This window comes from Melozone crissalis, unplaced genomic scaffold (assembly GCF_028551555.1).
Source record: "Melozone crissalis strain CALT ecotype California unplaced genomic scaffold, PUWL_Pcris_2 ptg000086l_1, whole genome shotgun sequence".
In the NCBI taxonomy this organism is placed as follows: domain Eukaryota; kingdom Metazoa; phylum Chordata; class Aves; order Passeriformes; family Passerellidae; genus Melozone; species Melozone crissalis.
Genome location: NW_026535863.1, coordinates 1,583,519 through 1,604,152, shown reverse-complemented (window position 1 = coordinate 1,604,152; position 20,634 = coordinate 1,583,519). Strand labels below are relative to the sequence as shown.

At 56.8% G+C, this 20,634-nt stretch overlaps 1 protein-coding gene across 1 annotated transcript; it reads right to left on the bottom strand.

Moving 5' to 3' along the window:
* Positions 1 to 255: 255 nt before the first annotated feature.
* Positions 256 to 17,431, bottom strand: ARL8A (ADP ribosylation factor like GTPase 8A). Its single transcript, XM_054290750.1, has 7 exons — positions 17,218 to 17,431; positions 8,785 to 8,865; positions 7,814 to 7,887; positions 4,487 to 4,580; positions 1,993 to 2,060; positions 1,058 to 1,128; positions 256 to 966 (listed from the first exon to the last, which is right to left on the bottom strand). The coding sequence occupies exons 1-7, from the start codon at positions 17,338 to 17,340 to the stop codon at positions 917 to 919; spliced, it is 561 nt and encodes a 186-aa protein (XP_054146725.1). The 5' UTR covers positions 17,341 to 17,431; the 3' UTR covers positions 256 to 916.
* Between the last annotated feature and the right edge of the window lie 3,203 nt (positions 17,432 to 20,634).

Here is a 20,634-nt window from a genome sequence, read left to right as displayed (position 1 = left end):
GGCCAGGGCATAGCCAGCAGCCCCAGTTGGGCACAGGTGATGCCCCTTGGCACGTGGGGAGCCAGCTCAGCTCTCCTGGGAGGTTACAGGGGACAGGTGGGAGGCAGGTGCCAGCCCCAGCTCCCCCGGGGCTGCTGGCACTGCTGGGCCCCCAGCACTGGCACTAGTGCCCAGATCATCCCCCAGCAGCCAGGCTGGGCACTGGGCAGGAGTTGGCCAGGCACAAGAGCAGGGGACACGTGGGGCAGGGGGACAAGTGGCCCTGGACCCCAAAGAGGGCTTGGGGAAGTGGAGGCAGCAGGGGGAGGCTGATGGCAGTGGCTTGTGACCAATCCCTGTCCTCCAGAGGGGTGAGGAGCCTGCAGGTGGCATTGACACACCACACCCCAAACCCGAGGCAGGCAGGGCAAGGTGGGCACCCCCAACACCCCCAGGGTGGTCCCTGCCTGGAGGCAGCAGCAGGACACCCAGAGAAGGGGAAGGGGAGCCCCAGGGACCAGCCTGCAGCTGGCACAGCCCCATCCCCAAGGGCTGCTTCTGCTACCACCCTCCTCCTCCTCCCAACGCTGACCCCTGGCTGGCCTTGGGGAGCCCCAGCTTTCCTACTGCTCACAGGGCCCAATTTAATAACAGCACTATCCCTTAAATTAAAAAATTAAAATATATATACATATATATATACTGTATACACAGACAACAACAGAACAGTGCCAAAATGGAGGAAGAGAGGGCAGGAGAGGACAGGGGACAGGGGGGCAGTCAGACATCTTCTTTACAATAAAAACAAGGACTCTGCCCCAATGTCAGCAGAGCCTGGGGTCCCCTAAAAATACCCATCTAGAGAGAGAGCTGGAGGGACAGAGCAGGAGGGAGGGGATGGGCTGGGACAACGGCAGCTTCCATCCAGCCAGGGCCCTCAGCTCCGCCTGGACTTCGAGTGCTGGATAAGCCACTGTAGGGTGATGTCTGCAGAGGCAAGGGGACACTCAGAGACTCTGCCTCTGGCTGAACCCTCCCCCTGTACCCAGCTAACACCCCCCGTGCCCACAGCACTCACCAATGTTGTCCTTTTCTTTGCAGGAGATGGAATAGCAACAGATCTCTCGGTCCTGGATGGCAGAGAGGTTCCTGGGGGAGGGAGCAGGTCTGGCTGCACACTCTGGGCTGGGTGGGGTGGCCATGGCAGAGACCCTGGGCAGCCCCTGAAGGGTCTCTCAGGGCTCTGAGACAGGGGCAGCACCTCTCCAGGAGCTGTGTGTGGGTCAGGCACCATGGCTCTGTGCCTGGGGGTGTTCTGGGGGGGCTGTGTGACAGGGCAGGAGGGACCCGACCCCATGGGGACCCCAACCACCAAATTCCACATGTCCCCCCAGCCCTGCAGCCCTGCAGATGGGCAGGGAGGTTTTGGGAGGGCTGGCAGCATGGCAGCTGCACAGGAGCAGCAATGGCAGCTGCACAGAAGCAGCAATAGCAGCCCAGGTCCAGAGGTGCTCTGGGAGGTGGCTGAAGGGCAGGAAATGCAGGGAGTCAGTGCAGCACCCAGGATTTCCCCCTGTGGAGGAGCCCAGTCCTGCTCTCAGGGCAGTATCTGGGGCACACCAGCTCCAGCAGGCAGTGCCACGCTGTGCCAGGCCCCCACGCCACCGTGTGGCACCAGCCCTGGCACTGCTGCCTCCAGCTCCTCTGTGTCTCCACAAGGTGTCACCTCAGACATCATCCTCAGCCACTCGTGTCTGCCAGCCACCCCAGCCCACAGTGCCACCCCAGGCCCTCAGTGCCACCCCAGGCATCACGGTGCCACCCCAGATGGGCAACTGTTCTGGGGGGACACGGCAGAATGGGGAGGGGTCACACTGTGTCACATCCCTGTGCCCCAGGGGGGACACTGTGTCACCCACCTGTGCCCCAGGGGGGACACTGTGTCACCCACCTGTGCCCCAGGGGGACACTGGCACACTGTGTCACACCCCCAGGGGACACTGGCACACTTACATCTTCTCAATGAGCTCCTTCTCATCCAAGGCACCGGGCAGGTCCCTCTTGTTCCCCAGGACCAGGACCTGCAGGGCAGGACAGGAGACACCTGAAGCCACCAGACCAGGCAGGGACCTGCTTGTGCCACCACACAGCCCTGGCTGCTCCACTGGGATGTCCCAGGCCGAGAAACCCCTTCAGCAGCACTCAGGAGGCAGAGCACTTCAATTAACTGCCTTAATTAGCCCTGCACAGCATCTCCTGGGCACTCCCTGCTCCCAGTGTCACGGACATCTTTTACGAAAAATCCTTTCCTTGGGATTTTTCCTCCTGAGAAGCTGAGAAGCCTCAGGAACAAAATGTAAACAATGGTTATCTGCTGCTGTGGAATGCAACAGGTGCATCTGTGATTGATCTCATGTGGTTGTTTCTAATTAATGACCAATCACAGTCAGCTGGCTCAGACAGAGAGTCCAAGCCACAAGCCTTGGTTATTCATTCTTTCTTTTTCTATTCTTAGCTACCATTCTGATGAAGTCCTTTCTTCTATTCTTTTAGTATAGTTTTAATGTAATATCTATCATAAAACAATAAATCAAGCCTTCTAAAACATGGAGTCAGATCCTCATCTCTTCCCTCATCCTCAGACCCCTGTGAACAGGGTCATACCACAGCTCATCCTCTCTGCAGCATCTGCTGTGGCACCAGGACACCCTCCAGGAGCCTCTCCTGTCTCTGAGCAGAAAGTGAAGTGTCTGACACTGACTCCATGCAGCAGCAGCCAGCCCTGGGTGCTGGGCAGACCCCACAGTGCAGGCAGGCAGCCCAAAGCAGACCCAGCTGTTTGTGCCATCACTGGTGTGTCCCCCGGAGCAGCCACATGTGGCTGTCACCTAATGGGGCAGTGCCATCCTGCACTGGGCTCTGCAGCAGCTCAGGGTGAGCATCTCCCCCAGCCCGGTTCCAATCAGGAGCCTCTCTCAGAGCAGAGCCTCCAGAGGCCTGGGACTGCAGCCTGGTGTGCCAGGAGCTGAATTTAGCTAGCAGGGACTTTTGGGATCCATGGCAAGTCTTCAGTTAGCTCCTTCCAAAGGATGCTGATTCGGGATGAATGGATGGATGGTGCACAACCATCCCACAGGTGTGGAGACCCTGGAGAGCATTCCCTGGTCTGGGGAGACACAAGAAGCTTCCCTCAAAAAGCTGTTAGACCCCATTGGCTCCTTCCCCTGTTCCAATGTCTGTTCCTATGTTCCTGAGGCACACCGTCCCTATTCCCTGACTGGCCCTCACCTTTTGTTCCAGACTGCAATGCAAGATGTTTTCTGTTACCATCTGTATGGCAGATTATCTTTTGTCAAGTGGGCAGTTTGCCTTATCTCTCTTTGAGTGATCACAATCACAGCTTCTTTGGGAGGGCTGCTGATAACAGCCATTGAATGTGCCTGCCTGGCTGATAAGAACTACAGCATCCCATTGGGAGATGTGAGCCCAGAGGGAGGAGCCAAGCATTCCTACCCGGATATAATCTGGAGATTCTGGAACACCAGCACAGCTTCTCCACTGGATTGCCCACAGGAACAGTAGCTGCCTCTTCTTCCACTGCATCTTCAGAGGCAGAGACTGCACCTTTCTCCAGGATCCCTGCTCCAGCAGAACCAGCCCTGACACTGCAGGAGGGCTGAGCCACAATTCCAATGGGACTGCTGCCAACACCCTGACCCACAGGGTGTCAGGCTGTGTTCTGACTCTGTCAGTGTTGTTCTAGTGTACTGCATTGTTTATTTTATCCTTTTATTTTCTTCCCTATTAAAGAACTGTTATTTCCTGCTCCCATATTTTTTGCCTGAGAGCCCCTTAATTTAAAATTTATAGCAATTCAGAGGGGTGGGGAGGGTTTACATTCTCCATTTCAGGGGAGGCTCCTGCCTTCCTTAGCAGATTCCTGGCTTTCCAAACCAAGACACCTTTGTACTGCCCAAGACCAGGGTCAGTGCCCAGGCCCCTGGAGAAAGCAGAACTCTCCAGGTGTGTGTGCTGGGACCTGAACACCTCACTGTGCAGCTGAATTAAACATCTGTGGATATTATTCAAAGGCCCTTTTTGCTTCTTTACCCTGAACTTTACAAGCAGCAATTCAGGCTGCAACACACAGGTACAGCACACCTGTGACATGTCCCACCTCCTGCACCTGTCCCAGCCCCATGTCCCACCTCCTGCACGTGTCCCAGCCCAGCAGCCCCTCTCACAGGAGAGAGCACCTTCCTGTCACAGCACAAATCAGTGCAAATCCGTGTGAGAGGAGATTTCACCCAGGGGGCCTGATCTGTGCTCTCTGCCCCCAAGTTCCCTCTGTGTTGCCTGGCCCAGTTCTGCCCTAGGAAGTGTCACTGTCCCAGCTGGTCCCTCAGAGTGCAGCAGGGAGGTGATGGCTCCAAGGAAGGGGAGCCCTCCCTGACTGTGCTCTGCAGGCCCTGGCAGTGCCAGCCTGGGCAGCAGGAGTGAGGCTCACCGGGATGCCCTGCAGCTGGGGCTTGTCCAGCAGGTTGTGCAGCTCGTTCTTAGAGGCCTCTATCTTCTCCTGGTCAGCAGCATCCACCATGTACCTGCAAGGGAAGGGACAGCCCTGAGCACAGGTGCCCACGTCTCCATGGTCTCATGGTGTGTCTGTGCCACCCCAAACCTCCTCCCACAGCAGCTCACTGAGAATTGGGCCAGCATGTGGAGGGGGTTGATAACAGGATCCTTCCACCTCTTCCCAAGGATGGCTGTGGAGCTGAGAGCCCCTCATGTCTCCCAGGGGAGTGGGGGAGCACCTCATCCTTGTCTCTGCAGGTGACAGGGTGGGTGAGGGAAGGCCAGGCAGGAGCTGCAGGACACACTTTGTGTCCACCATGCACATGGAGCTGCCATGTAAACACCCAGGGCAAGCGGAGCAGACAAAAGAAGCTGAGGATGTAGAGGTGATGATGACCCAAGAAGGGGAAGGACATCCTCATCCATTGATGGATGGGCACAGGGGAGGCTGAGAGCAAAGGAACCTGACCCAGCTCGATGTGACAAGGGCAGGCTGGAGTGTGACCCTGGATGCTGACAGGTCCTTTGGTTTCCTGACAACTACATGGGCCAAAATTCTGACATTATGGAAGGGAATCTTGGGAGGGACCATGGAGCACGAGGATGTGAAGCTGGTGGCCACCAATGCTTCTATGAGCAGAAGGGGAGATTTGGCAAAGGATTTTCTTTTGAAAGGCCAAATTTATCCTGCACATGATGTCAGTGAAGCCAAAACTTGGGTGAGGAATTGATCAAAGCAGTCCTGATTTCAAAGATCAAGAAGCTGGGAGAGAAGGGTGAGAAACACCAGCTCATCAGGCTTTGGGGAGTTATTGAAAAATAGGAGAAGAGCTACTAACTACTAAAGTGCTTAACACAGGAAAATGGGAATGTGTGCCAAGAGGGGAGCCAGCACGTGGAGGGAGTTGATAACAGGATCCTTCCACCTCTTCACCTCTTCCCAAGGATGGCTGTGGAGCTGAGAGCCCCTCATGTCTCCCAGGGGAGGGGGAGAGCAGCTCATCCTTGTCTCTGCAGCTGTCACAGCAGTGACAGGGTGGGTGAGGGAAGGCCAGGCAGGAGCTGCAGGACACACTTTGTGTCCAACATGCACATGGAGCTGCCATGTAAACACCCAGGGCAAGCGGAGCAGACAAAAGAAGCTGAGGATGCAGAGGTGATGATGATCCAAGAAGGGGAAGGACATCCACATCCCATTGATGGGGTAATCTTGGGAGGGGCCATGGAGCATGTGGATGTGAAGCTGGTGGCCACCAATGCTTCTCTGAGCAGAACAGGAGATTTGGGAGAGGATTTTGTTCTTAAAGGCCAATTTTCATCCTACACATGATGTCAGTGAAGCCAAAACTTGGGTGAGGAACTGATCAAAGCAGCCTTGAATTCAAAGATCAAGAAGCTGGGAGAGAAGGAGTGAGAAACACCAGCTCATCAGGCTTTGGGGAGTTATTTAAAAATAGGAAAAATAGGAATACATTCCACAACAATGTCCTTTGCTAGGAAGTTCTAGAGGCAGAGATAAATCCTAGCTAGTTTGTAAAAACCCTAAGACAGCTCAGTTCACTTTTGCTCAACCTCCAAATTAATTAATAGAAAACTTTTAAAAATTATTTAAAAATAAGAAAATAGGAAAAGCCCTAACTACTAAAGTGCTTAACACAGGAAAATGGGAACCTGTGCCAAGAGGGAAAAACACCCCCAGGGACTGCCCCAGCCCTTGGCATGTTGTGCACATGGGGGAGCTGAGAGCAAAGGGAAAGGCACCTGACCCAGCTTGATGTGATGATGAGGGCAGACTGGAGTGTGACCTGGATGCTGACAGGTCCTTTTGTTTCCTGACAACCACAAAATGATGACATTATGGAAGGAGGCAGCAGAAGGGGTGAAAGGACAGAGATTTTGTCATTTCCAGCAAAGCTCATTGTAATAAAAAGTGTAATAAAAACACTCTGCAGGTCCAAGGCCATGTCCCAAAGTGCAGAACAAGCAGTACCACACTCCTCCTCACCTGCTAAGGTTTAGAATTGGGAAGGGCAGCACAGAAAGCAGCCCTCCAAATCTCAGGGGATGGTCACTTGGGAAAGATCCCATAAATCTTATTTTCTGTCTGGGTTTAGGTAACCCCAGTATGGTGTCCCAAGATCAGTATCTGTCCTTTGGAACAGGCAAGCTGCTTCCCATGAGTGCCTTGCCCTGCTCACCCCCAGCCTGGACTCCTGGCATTGCTTTTCCTGCACTGTTTGCAAGCAGGGGACAGCCAGGGACACTCAGGTTTGCTGACTCAGGAGCAGGTGAGACTCCTGCTCTCAGCACAAGATTAATCTGGCAGCACATGAACATCCTGAGCTGGAAAGCAGCCTCTCCTGGGGGAAGGGCTGAGCCCCTGTGTGAGCAGCCAGCACAGAGGATGCATGGGAGCCTGGAAAGGGGAGCTCTGAGGAACAGAGCTGGACTGAGGGATGCTGCAAGGGAAGAGGAGGGTCTGGCACAGCTGCAGGGACCTGTGTAGAGCCCATGTACACATCAGTCCCCAGGGGAACTATCTGGAAGTAAGGAGGCTCAGGGGGACCCTTTGTTTCTCCAATTCCCTGACAGGAGGGTGCAGCCAGGTGGGGGTCAGGCTCTCCTCCCAGGAGACAAGCAACAGAACCACAAGAAATGGCCTGAAGTTGGACCAGGGGAGGTTTGGGTTGGGTATTAGGGAAAATTCTCCCCTAGAAGGGTGGCCAGACCCTGGCACAGGCTGCTCAGGGCAGTGGTAGAGTCACTATCCCTAGAGGTATTCAATAAACATTTGGGGATAAATATGGTGGTGTTGGGTTAATGGTTGGACTTAATGATCTCAGAGGCCTTTTCCAACCTTCATGACTCAGTGATGATTCAGTGATTCCAGCTCCTGACACTGGTGTCCAGCTGGGGCAGCAAAGGCACTCCAGCAACACAGGGTGGGGTGATGCCCCCAGCCCCTGGCAAGGCTCAGCAGCAGCAGCAGGGGGTGACAGCAGGGCTCAGGGACACTCACACCATGGCACAGGGTGCCAGCAGGGCTCAGGGACACTGACACAATGACAGGGATGACAGCAGGGCTCAGGACACTCACACCATGGCAGAGGGTGACAGCAGGGCTCAGGATACTCACATCATGGCATGGGGGCAGGGGGTGACAGCAGGACTCAGGGACACTCAGAGGATGGCAGGGGGACGTAGCAGGGCTCAGGACACTCACACCATGGCAGGGGGACACAGCAGGACTCAGGATACTCACACAATGGCACTCACTCCACGGCAGTACCGCTCCCACATGCTGCGGAACCGCGGCTGTCCCCCGATGTCCCAGAGCTGTGACAGGGACAGGGCACTGTTACCCTGGCACTGTTACCCTGGCACCCTACACCCTTCCTCCCCCACCTGGGGCATTCTGGCCATGCACCAACCCCACCCCATCCTCTCCTCTTCAGCCCAAACCTCAGAGAAGGCTCCTGACCTGATAAAGAAGGGAGAGAACCCTCAGGCAGGGGAGCTGGAGGATGCTGAACCCCCTGTGGGTGCCTCAGCTGGCACAGAGGGACCCCTGGCCCACCTCCCCCCCATGCCCATCACACCTGCTGCCATTCCCCATTTAAGAACATTCAACACACTCAAAAGTGTTCCTACAGCAGCCAGAGGTCCCCCAGCCAGCTTTTCAAGCCTGTCCAACAGCTATTTCCCAGTACAACCCCACCCCTTGAAAAATCCAGGTGGAACCCTCCTCTTCCTCTGCTCCCAAGGCAGAGACCACCACTGCAGGCCATGACTTGTTTTTCCCAGCACTGCCACCCTCAGCAAGGTGACCACATCCACAAGTTGCTACCAGCAAGCCAGAGATACAAGGAAACCTCCACTGGCTCTCATTGCACAAGTCTGGATCTCCTACAGCCCTTCCCACCACCTCCTCTGGTGGGCACCTGCAACCCTAACAGGGCAAATCTTTCACTTCCAGGTGGTGGAATCACAATCCCTGGAAATGTTAACAAAACACCTGGATGTGGCACTTGGACACACAGTTTAGTGGTGAACATGGTACTCCTGGTTGGACTTGATCTTAAAGGGACTTTGCACCCTTAATTCTGCCATGCTTCTATTCTGTGAGCTGCAGCTGGGATCCCTGGAATTCTTCCACCTTCAGAAGAAGAATCACCAATCTTCACCTCCACCCTTCATCCCAAGAGCCCTCACAAGCAGTAACTACAATCTTACCTTTATGGTGACATTCCCTTTGGTGATCTTCCTCATGTTGAAGCCCACTGTTGGGATCATGTCCTCATTGAACTGTCCTGACTGCAAGAACAAGGGGGGACAGCATTAGGAGGTGGAGGATGGGGCCAGGGCAGCAAGGCTGACAGCCTGGGATAACCCCAAGGCTTTGCCCTCCTGCAGGTCCATGCCAGGAGCACAGAGCCCAGGAGACAAGGTTCCACCTGGACCATGGGAGTGCTGCTCTTTTCCAGCTGGGAGAAAGCCTGGTGGGCAGAGGGAAGCCATTGTGTCATTGTGCCAGGCTTGCTGAGCATTTTGCATGTAAATCACCCTTTGTACACTATTCTTATTAGCAGTGTTGCTCTCAGTATCTTGTTGCTGTTTCTAGTAAATTGTTCTTATCTCAACCCATCACCTTTGCCTTTTGTGCTTCCAGCTGGAGGGGAAGGGGGAGCAAGAGGCAGCCAACACCTAACAGGAGTGGGAGCACCAAACTGGGGAATACCAAACTGGGGAATGCCATTCCTAAACCACACACTGTGGCTGCTGCAATGGGCACAGGTGCCCTGGGTGCCCCAGTGCAGCCCCAGCCCTGCAGCCAGCTGCCACCCCCATCCCTGGACTCACTGCTGTCCCCATGGGCTGGGGCATTGCCCATCCCAGCTCGCTCAAACCCTCTGTGGAAGAGGCTGAGACCTTGCTCCTCTGCAGGGACCTCTGGTGAGACAGCCCTGGGGTTTCAGGCTGGGCTCCCCACCCAGGGAGGCTCCTCCTGCCCCAGCTCCTCTCCAGCTGCAGGTCCTGGGGGCACCAGCATGGTTCATGTTTCTGCTTTGGATCATCCATGGCCCAGCTCAAACCAGACTGACTTCTGCTTTCAAGTGAGAGCTGTCTGCACTGCTCCCCCAGTTCTGCACCCTGCCTGTGCTGGGTCACTTGGGGATCACAAAGGGCCCCCAGAGCTGCTGCAGTGCAGCTCCAGTGTCTGCTGAGTTTATGCAGCAGATGATGAGATCCCTGTGGGGCTGCAGCAGCCCAGCCTGCTGTGGAACAGGTCAGGCTTGCTGGAGCAGTGAGCGGGAGCCATCCCTCTGCTGGTGCTGGCTCACCAGCCCCGTGCCCAGCACGCACCAAGGGGTCCTGTGAGAAACAACCCTCACTTTTAAAATGTTAAAGGTTTATAAAATCTGTACAAAAATACAACAAAAGGACTAAATAAGGAAAAATTACAGTGCTCAGAGCCCCTGTGACTATCAGCCATGTGCTTATCTTCAAAATGGATGCTCCCCCTTTTATATCTCCAGACCCCCTTAAAGTGCTGTCACTTTCTCACACCTTGGGTGGAGCTCAGGTGTTGCCATAGTAACGAGCCAACCCTCCCAATGCCCTGAGCACCAAGGCCATCCCATAATAACAATGAGAGGGAGGACACATCACAGTAACTCAACTCTGCATCTACAAAACTTCTCTTAACACACACAGAAGGTTCATCCTTCATAGAGAGCCAACAATCTCATCACTCATCTCTGACAGTCTGGCAAAGCCCACCCCAGTGTGCTGCTCAAATCCCAAGGGTGCAGGATGGGCCCAGGTGCAGCAGCACAGAGGGACATCACAGGCAGGGACGGGGCAGCTCCGGGGCAGGAGACAGGAGCTGGCGCAGCCCTTCACCTCAAAGCAGAATTATGGCCTGTAAATGCATCCTGGGGGATGTTGGGGAATGCTGAGGAGCCAGGAGGGCAGGATGTTTAACGGCCAGGATAGTGCAGCCCTGGGGATTTCAGCCATCAGTGCCAGAAACCTGCAGGAACCACCAACCATGGCCAAACTCATCCTAGCAGGTCTTTACTGCCTTAAAATCCTCAGTTTCTTGAGGGCTTTTGTCTTAGTTAACACAAACCTCAAACAGGAAGTCAGTTTATGCTATTTTGGCATAAACAGATTTTTGTGCCTGGCTGAGCCTGTGGCTCCTCCAGATGCACCACATCAGCAAGTCCTCAGGGATTTCCTGAGCTGTTCCAAAGGCTCTGCAATACCCCCTGCTTCCCCTTTTCACATCCCTTTTGCATTCAGCAGCACAAGCCAGCAGCCAAGGGGTGCTCAGGCCATGCTGCACCCACACAGAACTGTGAGGAAGGGCATGGGGAGAGGAGGGGAGGCAGGCAGGGATCCACAGGGCACATCTGCTATGGGCTGAGGTTTAACACACAGCTGAGCTCTGTGAAATTAAAGAATTTTCAGGCTTTGATCAGTGGGCACAGAGAGCAGTTGCTGAAGAGCTCTTAGAAGCTGCAGACACTTCCCTCAGGGACTGCAGACACATCATGGCATCTGCTGGCTGTGCAAAAGCCACACCAGATAAGGTTCCCATGTGACAGAAGTTTCTTCCAGGAAGGGGTGAGCTGCAGGAGCCAGGAATCACCTCTTCCTTCCTCCACAAGTGGGACAGAGCATGTCTGTGTGAGTGAGCACAGCCCTGCTCCTGCCCCAGACCCCCCTCCCACTGCAGCTCCTGCCTCCAGGCTGTCCATGGAGCCACAACAAACCTGCCTGAGCTGTCCAGAACAGGCTGAGCAGGGAGTGCAAGGCACTGTGCCCCAGCATGGCTCCCACGTGCTGTCCCAGCACCCACAGAGGCATCTTGCTCCTCCTCCATCAGCTCATCCTGCATCAGCTGCTCTCTGAAATCAGCTCTCAGTGCTGAAAACACTAGAGTTTCCTCTTCCCTCTCCAACCACCCCTGATGCTGGTGCCTTCAACACATTTTCAACTCCCTGCAGGGTCCAGCCATCCACAGCTCCATTGCCAGGAGAGCAGGGAGCACCCAGATGGAGACAAGCAAAAGCTTCACTGGACACATTCTTCCCCCAAATTCTGGTTATGTAATGGACATAGCATCCATGCTCACCCCGAAGATGATGCCAAGCCACACCAATTGCTAAAGAACAGAGAATTCACAGAATGACTGGGTTGGAAGAGACCTTCAAGATCAAGTCCAACCCAATTCCACTGGGAAGCACAAAAATTTGGGAGGCAAGATGGATTTTGTGGCCACAAATGGCAGATCAGGTCTTTGCAGACTCCAGTTCATTGCTGGTTTTGCCAGGGTCACCCACTGCTCTGCCCAAACCACTCTGCCTTGGTGCCCTTGGAAGGCAAGAGACCTTTCTGCCCAACCCCAGTTGGGTCACTGGGAGAGGTGGCCAGAATTCAGCTTTTGCCAGGGCAAAGTGAAGGGTTTTTATAAGTGGTGCCCCCAGGTCATGCTGAGCCCATCCTGACACATACACACGTGCCACTTCAGCCATCACTCCTGACACACAGGGCCTGGGACATGCAGGCTCACTGGCACATGCAGAGAAGCCACCTCAGGCTCCCCCTGCTCTGGTGAGCAGCACACAGGGCTGAGGTTGCCAGACCCTGATCCTCACGGTGGTGTCACCCTGTCCCAGCACAGGATGGCACTGGAGTGATGTGACCTGCTCTAGATGCATCACTGCAGGCTGCTCTGCAGCCCTGCTCCCCAGAGGGCAGAGAAGGCAGTGCTGGAAGCCCAGCCCTGCTCTCTGCAGTTGTGTCTCCAACACCAGAGTATGGGCCTTTGTGGGACAGAGGCAGGAGCCCAAAGCACCTTGGCTGGTGTGTCCCATCACTGCCCAAAACTGCCCAGCCTGGCACTCCTGCCAGGTGGCACTTGAGGACCTGCCAAACCCTGTCCAAGCTCTAACAAGGAGGGAAATTTATATATAGAAGATATAAAAAAGAAATGTTTTATGATTGAGGTGAGGCCCTGGCACAGGTTAGCCAGAGAAGCTGTGGCTGCCCCATCCCTGGGAATGTTCAAGGTCAGGCTGGATGGGGCTGGGAGCAAACCAGTCCACTGGAAGGTGTCTGTATGTGCCTGCCAATGGTGAGGGTGTTGGACAAGGTGATCTTTAAAGGTCCCTTCAAACCCAAACCACTCTGGGATGCTATCTCAGGAAAGCCCCACTGCCCATTTTCATTGGCTCATGCTGACAGACCTTGCAGCAGCAAGACAAGACCATGCCTCAGCCAGATTCTCCTCCTCTTCCAGGAATATGGAGAACCCCCAGAAAACCTGACACCTTCTGCATTATGAAGCTAAGGAGCACAGACACACCTGTGGAGGGCCCAGGTGTGCATCTGAGGCAGAATGAGAACCCACAGCCACCTCCCACCCAGTGGGGCACACCCAGAGCTCCTGGGAGAGGTGGGTGACAGGACAGACTGGTGCAAATACATCAGGACAACATCTCCCTACTACCTCCTCAGCACCTCTCTGCTCTACCCCAGCAAACCCTGGGCACCTTGCACACCTGGAGCTGCACGTTCCCTCCCAGGCTCATCCAGGGCACCTCCTGCCCAGGTGGGTCAGCTGGCTGCCCAAGGGGTCAGTGTCTCTCTGAGGAGGGGTGGGAGCAGCTGCTGAGCTCTGCAGTCCTCTGAGCCACTCCCAGGCCATGCCTCCCTTGAGATCCCTGCTGGAGACCTGGCACCTGCCCCACCATCCACATCCCACCTGGAGCCAAACACGAGGCTGATGTGGTTTCACAGGATGGGTCAGGCTGGAAGGACCACAGTGATCCAACCCCCCTGCTCAACCAGGATCACCCCACAGCTCTGGAATGTCGCCAGGGAGGGGGGCTCCTCACCTCTCTGGGCACCTGTTCAGTGCACAATCACTGCACAGGAAAAAAGTTCTTCCAAATGTCCAGGTGGAACTTCCTGGGCATCAATTGCTGTCCATTCCTCCTGTGCCAGTGCTGGGCCCCAGGGAGCAGAGCCTGGCACATCCTCTGACACCATCCACATCCTACCTGGAGGCAAACACGAGGCTGATGTGGTTTCACAGGATGGGTCAGACTGGAAGGACCACAGTGATCCCACCTTCCTGCTCAACCAGAATCATCCCACAGCACATGACACATCATTCCCAGACAGTTCTGCAATATCTCCAGGGAGGGGGACTCCACACCTCTCTGGGAGCCTGTTCATCACTCCATCACTGTCCAGGGATGAAGTTCTGCCTCATGTCCAGGTGGAACTGCCTGAGCATCAGTTTCTGTCCATTCCTCCTGTGCCAGTGCTGGGCCCCAGGGAGCAGAGCCTGGCACATCCTCTGAGCCCTCCCTGCAGACACTGACAGACACTGCTGAAGGCCCCTCTCAGCCATCTCTTTTTGGCTGTTTGGCTCAGCAGCCTCAGCTCCCTCAGCCTGCCCCCATAAGAGACATGCTCCAGTCCTGTCAGCACCTTCACAGTCTCCACTGAACTGGCTCCAGGAGCTCCACGTTCCATCTTGCAGCACTGGTCTCAATCACTTTCCAGGCAGGGCTGGAGCACAGGATGGTGCCCCAGAGCCTCCACCACATGCCCAACACCCTGGCACTTGTGCCCTCACTCTCTTGGAAGGCTCCAGCACAGGTAGAAAGCATGTGATGTTAAAAAGCAGCAATGCTCTCTTGTTCTAACCACAGCCTGCACTGACAGGTTTTGGGCCCCAGCACCCTCTGAGGAGCTCTCAACACCCTTGAGTCATCCATGGCACCACCAGACTGCAGAAAAGGCAGCTAAAAGCCCACTGGCTTCAGGGTAAATCAAGACCAGGTGTTTATCTACAGCAGGAAAGACTTCAAGCCTCAGCTATCAACAGCTAGGAAAAGAAAAAATAAGTCCTGAAAATCAAAGTTCCCACCCCAGGCAGGTGACCCAGGAGGAGTCACCCTGATCACCACTGCCTTCAGCAAAGCCCTTGTGGGGCACAAGCACAGCCTGGCTGCAGGAGGGAGCCACCCACCTGCCAGGGAACCAGAATCAACTCCTCAGTCAGCTGCAGCAACAAACCCTGCAAGCAAAGGATGGTGCCAACCCCCAGAGCAGCTCTGGTCCCAGAAAGGACCTTCTCCCCTTCTTGTGACATCTCTCCAACACCCCAAAATCCCACACTTCTCCAGTTCAGGTTTTATCCCCTCACAAAGCCCAAATCACAGCTATTTCCCCTTCCAACAACCTTACTGCAACACCCTAAAGCCAGGCACCTCCAGACCTTGTCAGGCAGTTCCTGTTGAGCTGGCATTTCCTGTGCCATGCTCCTGTTTCACTGTGCCCAACAAGTCCTTCTTTCCAGGATGTCTTCTCAAAAGTTGGTGCCCCTTTTTGTGTGCATCTGCCACAAAACTTGAACTTTCCAAATAACTTAAGAGGCCAAATTCAGCACCCTGAGCCTGACTGCTGTGTGAGGGTCTCAAAAACCCCAAAACAGACCTGACACACCAGCAGGCCACGGTGCCAGCTTCAGCCACCTCAAGAGCTGCTGTAATTCCTCAAAATCCCTTTTCCCTGCACCAGCAATCCTGGCTAAGCAGAGAGAGTCCCAGTGCATGGGTCCTGCCAGTGGGGTCTTGCCCACAGTTAAAGTGCCAGGTACAAAGTATTTACTCACAGAAGCAAACCCCACAAAGCTCACGGTGAGCCCTGCCTGCTCCAGGTGTGGCTGGGAGAGGAGGAGGCATGTGGGGAACACCAACCCTTGGGGTTTCCAGCCCTGTGCAGGCAGAACAGTGCAGCAGCTCTGGGATAAAGTTCCATCACCCTTCACAGCTTAACTGGGTGATTAAAACCAACACTAAATTACTTGGCCATTTTAAAGGTAGCCTGGGTGCTGTTAACAGGCAGCAGCACCCAGCACACCAAGAGCAGGAGCAGCTCACACGTGGCACCACCACGTCCCACCCTGGCATGGGATTGCAAAAATTGACTATTAAACATGCAAATGGCAGGGAGAGGTCTCACAAAAATAGGATTGGTGTTCAGGGTCACTGCCCCAGATGCAAAATGCTCCCTGACCCCAGATGCTGGTGTTGGTCTATGGGAGGAACCAGCAGGAGACTGGAGCACTGAGAAGCAACTTCCAGCAAGAGAGCAGGAGTGCCACCATCTCCAGGATGAAAAGCATTTTGGGGTGTCCTCTCTCTGCCCCTAGACACTTCGGGAAGGACATTTTCCTCCCTCAGCACCTCCCAAAGAGCATGGCTCCAGTGCAGGGAAGCCTCCATATGAGCTGAAAATCCCCTCTAACAGCCCAGCAGCTTCCAGCACCCTGAGCAAGCACCAAGAATTTGCCCTGCTTTGGAGCCATGGCAGGCACAGACTTCAGAGCAACCAGGGGGCAGTGGGGGAACCAGGGCGGATCTGCATCCACCTCCCTCCATGAACAGCCCAAACCCACCCTTCAGGATCCTCCCGCCCTGCACCATCACTACTGAGAGGCCCAGAACAACCCGAAAAGCCGGAGGGGAGCCCGCCGAGCATCCCCACGGGTGAAGCCACGCCCTGGGCTCGGGATCCAGGACAGCAGCTCCCGATGCTGCGCTGGATGCAGGAGCCCGCGGATGAGGCAGCGCGGCCGGGGAGAGGCCGGGGCTGAGGGGCCCGAGGCGGCGTCGCTGCCCTGCCCTGCCCCGCTCGGGTGCAGCCGGCACCCACAGCACGGTGCTGAGTGAGGCACCTCGTGCTTCCCGAGGAAGGAAGGCAAACACCTCCACACCGGCCCCAAGGGAAGGATCACCGAGCGCGGCAGGGCCGTCCTGAGGCGGCGGCAGCGCCCATGACAAAGCGCCCGCTGCTACGGGACCGAGAGCGGAGCTCCCGCAGTGCCCGGGCGGCACTGCCCGGCCCACAGGGCACCGACACCGGCACCGACCGCTGAGCACGGCCGGGGCTCCAGAACACAGGGCAGGGCCGAGCCGGACCGAGCACCCCCTCGGCTCCGGGGCTGCGGGGAGAGAACGCTGCGGATGGCCTGGGCTGCCCCGGGCCCGCACCCTGCATCCCATACTGTACCCACACTGCATCCCATACTGTACCCACAGCGTGCCCCACCCTGCACCCCACAGTGTACCCCACTGCTGTACCCCACCCTGCAGCCCACCCTGTGCCCCACACTTTACCCCACTGCTGCATCCCGCACCCACAGCCTGCACCCCCTCCCTAAAGGCATTTTCAGGCAGGAGTGCGATAGGGTGGAGACGTTCAGAGAATACCCAGGGGTGCAATGGGGACATGCAATGGGGATGCAGTGGGGTTACAATGGGGATACAACGGGGGTACAATGAGGTGCAGTGGGGGTGCAATTGAGATGTATGAGGGTACAATGGGGTGCAACTGGGATGCAATTAGGATGCGATGGGGACGCAATGGGGGACGGAAGGCGCGGGGATGCAATGGGGACATGCAATGGGGGTACAATGAGGGTATAACGGGGGTACAATGGGGATGCAATGGGGGTGCAATAGGGATGCAATGGGGGTACAATGGGATTCAATTGGGATGCAATGGGGGTCCAAGGGTGAAGCCCTGGCTGGGCACGTGACCCCTCGGGGATGGGGCGATGCGGGGCGTCCCCAGGCTCACCGCGATAACGTTGACGAAGGTGGTCTTGCCCGAGTACTGCAGCCCCACCAGGGTCAGCTCCATCTCCTCCTTCCAGAACAGCGCCCGGAACCAGTCCAGCAGCTTGTTGAAAAGCGCCAGCATGGTGCCGGCCGGGCCGGGCCGCGCTGAGCGGGGCCGAGTTGAGCCGAGCGGAGCCGAGCCGGGCCGGGCCGAGCAAAGCGGAGCTGGGCCGGGCCGGGCCGAGCCGTGCGGGGCCGAGCCGAGCCGAGCGCGGCCGGGCCGGGCAGGGCCGAGCGAGGCCGAGTGGAGCCGAGCGAGGCCGAGTCGGGGCGGGGCCAGTCGGGGTGGAGCCGAGCGGAGCCGATCGGGGCCGAGCGGAGCCGATGGAGGCCGAGCCGCCGCCGGTATTGTCCGCGCGCCGCGGGCCTGCTGCCGCACCGGGTGGGGCCCGCGCGCCGCCTCCCCCGCCCCGCTGCCGCGCCCCCTGCCGGCCCGGAGGAGCCGCTGCACCGAGCGGCCGGGCCCCGGGACAGCCCGGAATATCCCAGAGCCCTGCCCTGGTCACTGCTGGCATCCCCGACCCTCGGTAACCCAGTTCCTGAGGAGGGGAGTGCACCCTCAGCCTGAGGGGAGGGGTGCACCCTCGTACCGCTGCTCCCCACAGCCCTGCACATCCCCCCGAGCCCACCCCTGCGCCCTGACACACCTGGACCCCAGCTCCCCTGCACCCACAGCCTTCCTGCAGCCCCAGTATCCCCCAGCCTGCACTCCTGTGCCCCCAGCACCTTTTCACCTGGTGCCCGATGTGCCCAGCACCCCCACCTCCATCACCCTGTGCCTCCCGTGCTAGTCACCTGCACCCAGCACCTCCACCTCCATCACCCCCGTGCTGGTCACCTGCACCCGGCAGGAGCATTCCCTGCACCCCTGGCAGTGCCCTGGCACAGCTGGCACCAGCCCCTCCAGCCATGCCACGGGGCACACCCCAATCCTGCACCTGTACCTGCACCCCAGCCCCCCACACACCTGGGAGTGCAACTGAGACCACTGGCACACACAGCGAGGCAGAGCCAGCCCGTGGGGCTGCCCCTCTGCCCTCCTGCCCCACTGTCCCTGTGGTGTCACCTGTCCCCCTGGTGTCACCTGCCATAGGTACTGCCGCGGCAGGAGCTGCCCCTGGCTATGGGTCCCCTTGCCCAGGGCTGGTGGCATCCAAAGGAGGGTGTGCCAAGGGGACACCAGAGGTGGCGAGGTCCCAGCAGGGCCCCTGGCTTCTGAGGCTCAGGGAACACCAGTGGGTGAGTGGGGACTTGGAGCTCCAGCCCTGAGGGAGGTGCACCTGCTCTGATGGGAGCTCCATGGGCACAGGGAGGACCTCATCCACCTGCTGTTTTCTTCAGTGATGGGCCAGTCACTGTTTTGGTGCCTTTGGAGGCTGTGCTTGGCCTCAGGCCTCAGTTTCCCCAGGTGATGTGTGTGTGATGGTTTGAGTGCAGGCTGCAGGGGTGGTTTGGGTGCAGGAATGGTTCAGGTGCAGGGATTGTTCAGGTGCAGGGATGGTTCAGGTGCAGGGATGGTTCAGGTGCAGGCTAAAGTGATTCAGGCACAGGGATGGTTCAGATGCAGGCTGCAGGGGGAAGGAATGGTTCAGGCACAGGGATGGTTCAGCTGCAGGCTGCAGGGGTGCAGGGATGGTTCAGGTGCAGGGATGGTTCAGGTGCAGGGATAGTTCAGGTGCAGGGATGGTTCAAGTGCAGGGGTGGTTCAGGTGCAGGGGTGGTTCAGGTTCAGGGATGTTTCAGGTGCAGGCTGCAGGGACGCTGAGGGTGCTGGGGGTGCAGGTGTTTGAGGGGTGCAGGCAGTGTGAGCAGTGTGGGTGGGGGAGATGCAGGGTGCAGGGGTTGCAGATGTCCTGGGGTACTGGAGGGTGCAGGGTGTGATCAGTGCAGCAGAACTGGGGGTGCAGGTGTGGGGTGTGTAGCAGAGCTGGAGCCAGCAGCCAGAGTGGCACGGGGGTGCAGGGGGTGCCAGGAGCCCCGAGCAATGCCACAGAAGCTGGCAATTCCCACCTGCAGAACGAGACACAACCCAAAGGCACAGCTCCCTCAGAGGATGTTCCTGTGAGAGCCGTACCCAGCCTGCTGCCTCAGCAGCCTTCAGGCTCAGCAGCCTCAGAACCCTCTTGCTTTGGCCCTGCTCACTCTGCTGGGCTGGGGGTGCAGAGCTGCCCCAGGGGGTGCAGGCTGTGCCTTGGCTCTGCTGTGCTCTCCCACACAGGGCTCCCTGGCTGTGCCACTCCAACAGGGCTCATTCCATCCACGTGGGGTTTGAGCCAGGCCTAAAGCAAGGACTGACACACCAGGCTGTTTGCAGTTCCCTCACAGCAGATCCTTTATTGCAGCAGCTGCTGGTGCTCTGTGAGACACAAAGTGCTGAATCCACTGCTGGAGCTGCCTGAGACAAATGGGTGTGCACAGGAAATGGGGAAACTGCGTTAGGGCTCAATTCACCTCACAGCCCTGACAATTAATGGTGGGGAAGTTTCCCTCATGTGCTATAAGTCACGGGGAAGCTGACTTTATTTTTGGAGACAGAAGTGTTTTGCTCTCCAAGCTGATGCAGCCTGCTCAGGATCCCTGTGCTCCTAAAGGGAGGCCTGGGAAGCAGAAATATCATTGTTTTCTGTAATCACCCCTTCAGAACTCCTCATACCAGTGAAAAATTCATAATCTTCCAAATCTTGCATGGAATTTCTCCTTGAAGATATTTTTTTTCATAGAATAAGAGGATTGTTCAGACGGGAAAAGTCCTCTGATATCATCGAGTACAACTGTGATCCCAGCACTGCCATGGTCACCACTGAACCATGTCCATGGGGACTCCACCACTGCCCTGGGCAGCCTGTGCCAGGGTCTGGCCACCCTTTTGGTGAAGAAATCTTTCCTAATATCCAATCTAAACAGCCTCCAGTGCAACTTGAGGCCATTCCCTCTCCTCCTGTTCCTGATCCCTGGGAGCAGACCCCAACTCCCCCAGCTGTCCCTCCTGTCAGGAGTTGTGCAGAGCCACAAGGTGCCCCCTGAGCCTCCTTTGCTCCAGGCTGAGCCCCTTTCCCAGCTCCCTCAACCCCTCCTGGTGCTCCAGACCCTTCCCCAGCTCCACTCCCTTCTCTGGACATGCTCCAGCACTTGAGGCGCCTTTCTTTTCATGAGGGGCCCAAAACTCTACCCAGCATTCGAGGTGGGGCCCCATGAATACAGGGGGAAATCAGATTTTTGATAAACATTCCAGCCCAAAGAATGTCCCTACACCAGTTTGGGGCTTCCCCCCACCCCAGCATTCCTGTAGCACTGAAGCTGTTAGAGATTGCCCCTGGATGTTCCTGCAGTCCCTGCCACAGACACTGCCCATCCAGTGCCCAAACCAAACTCACCC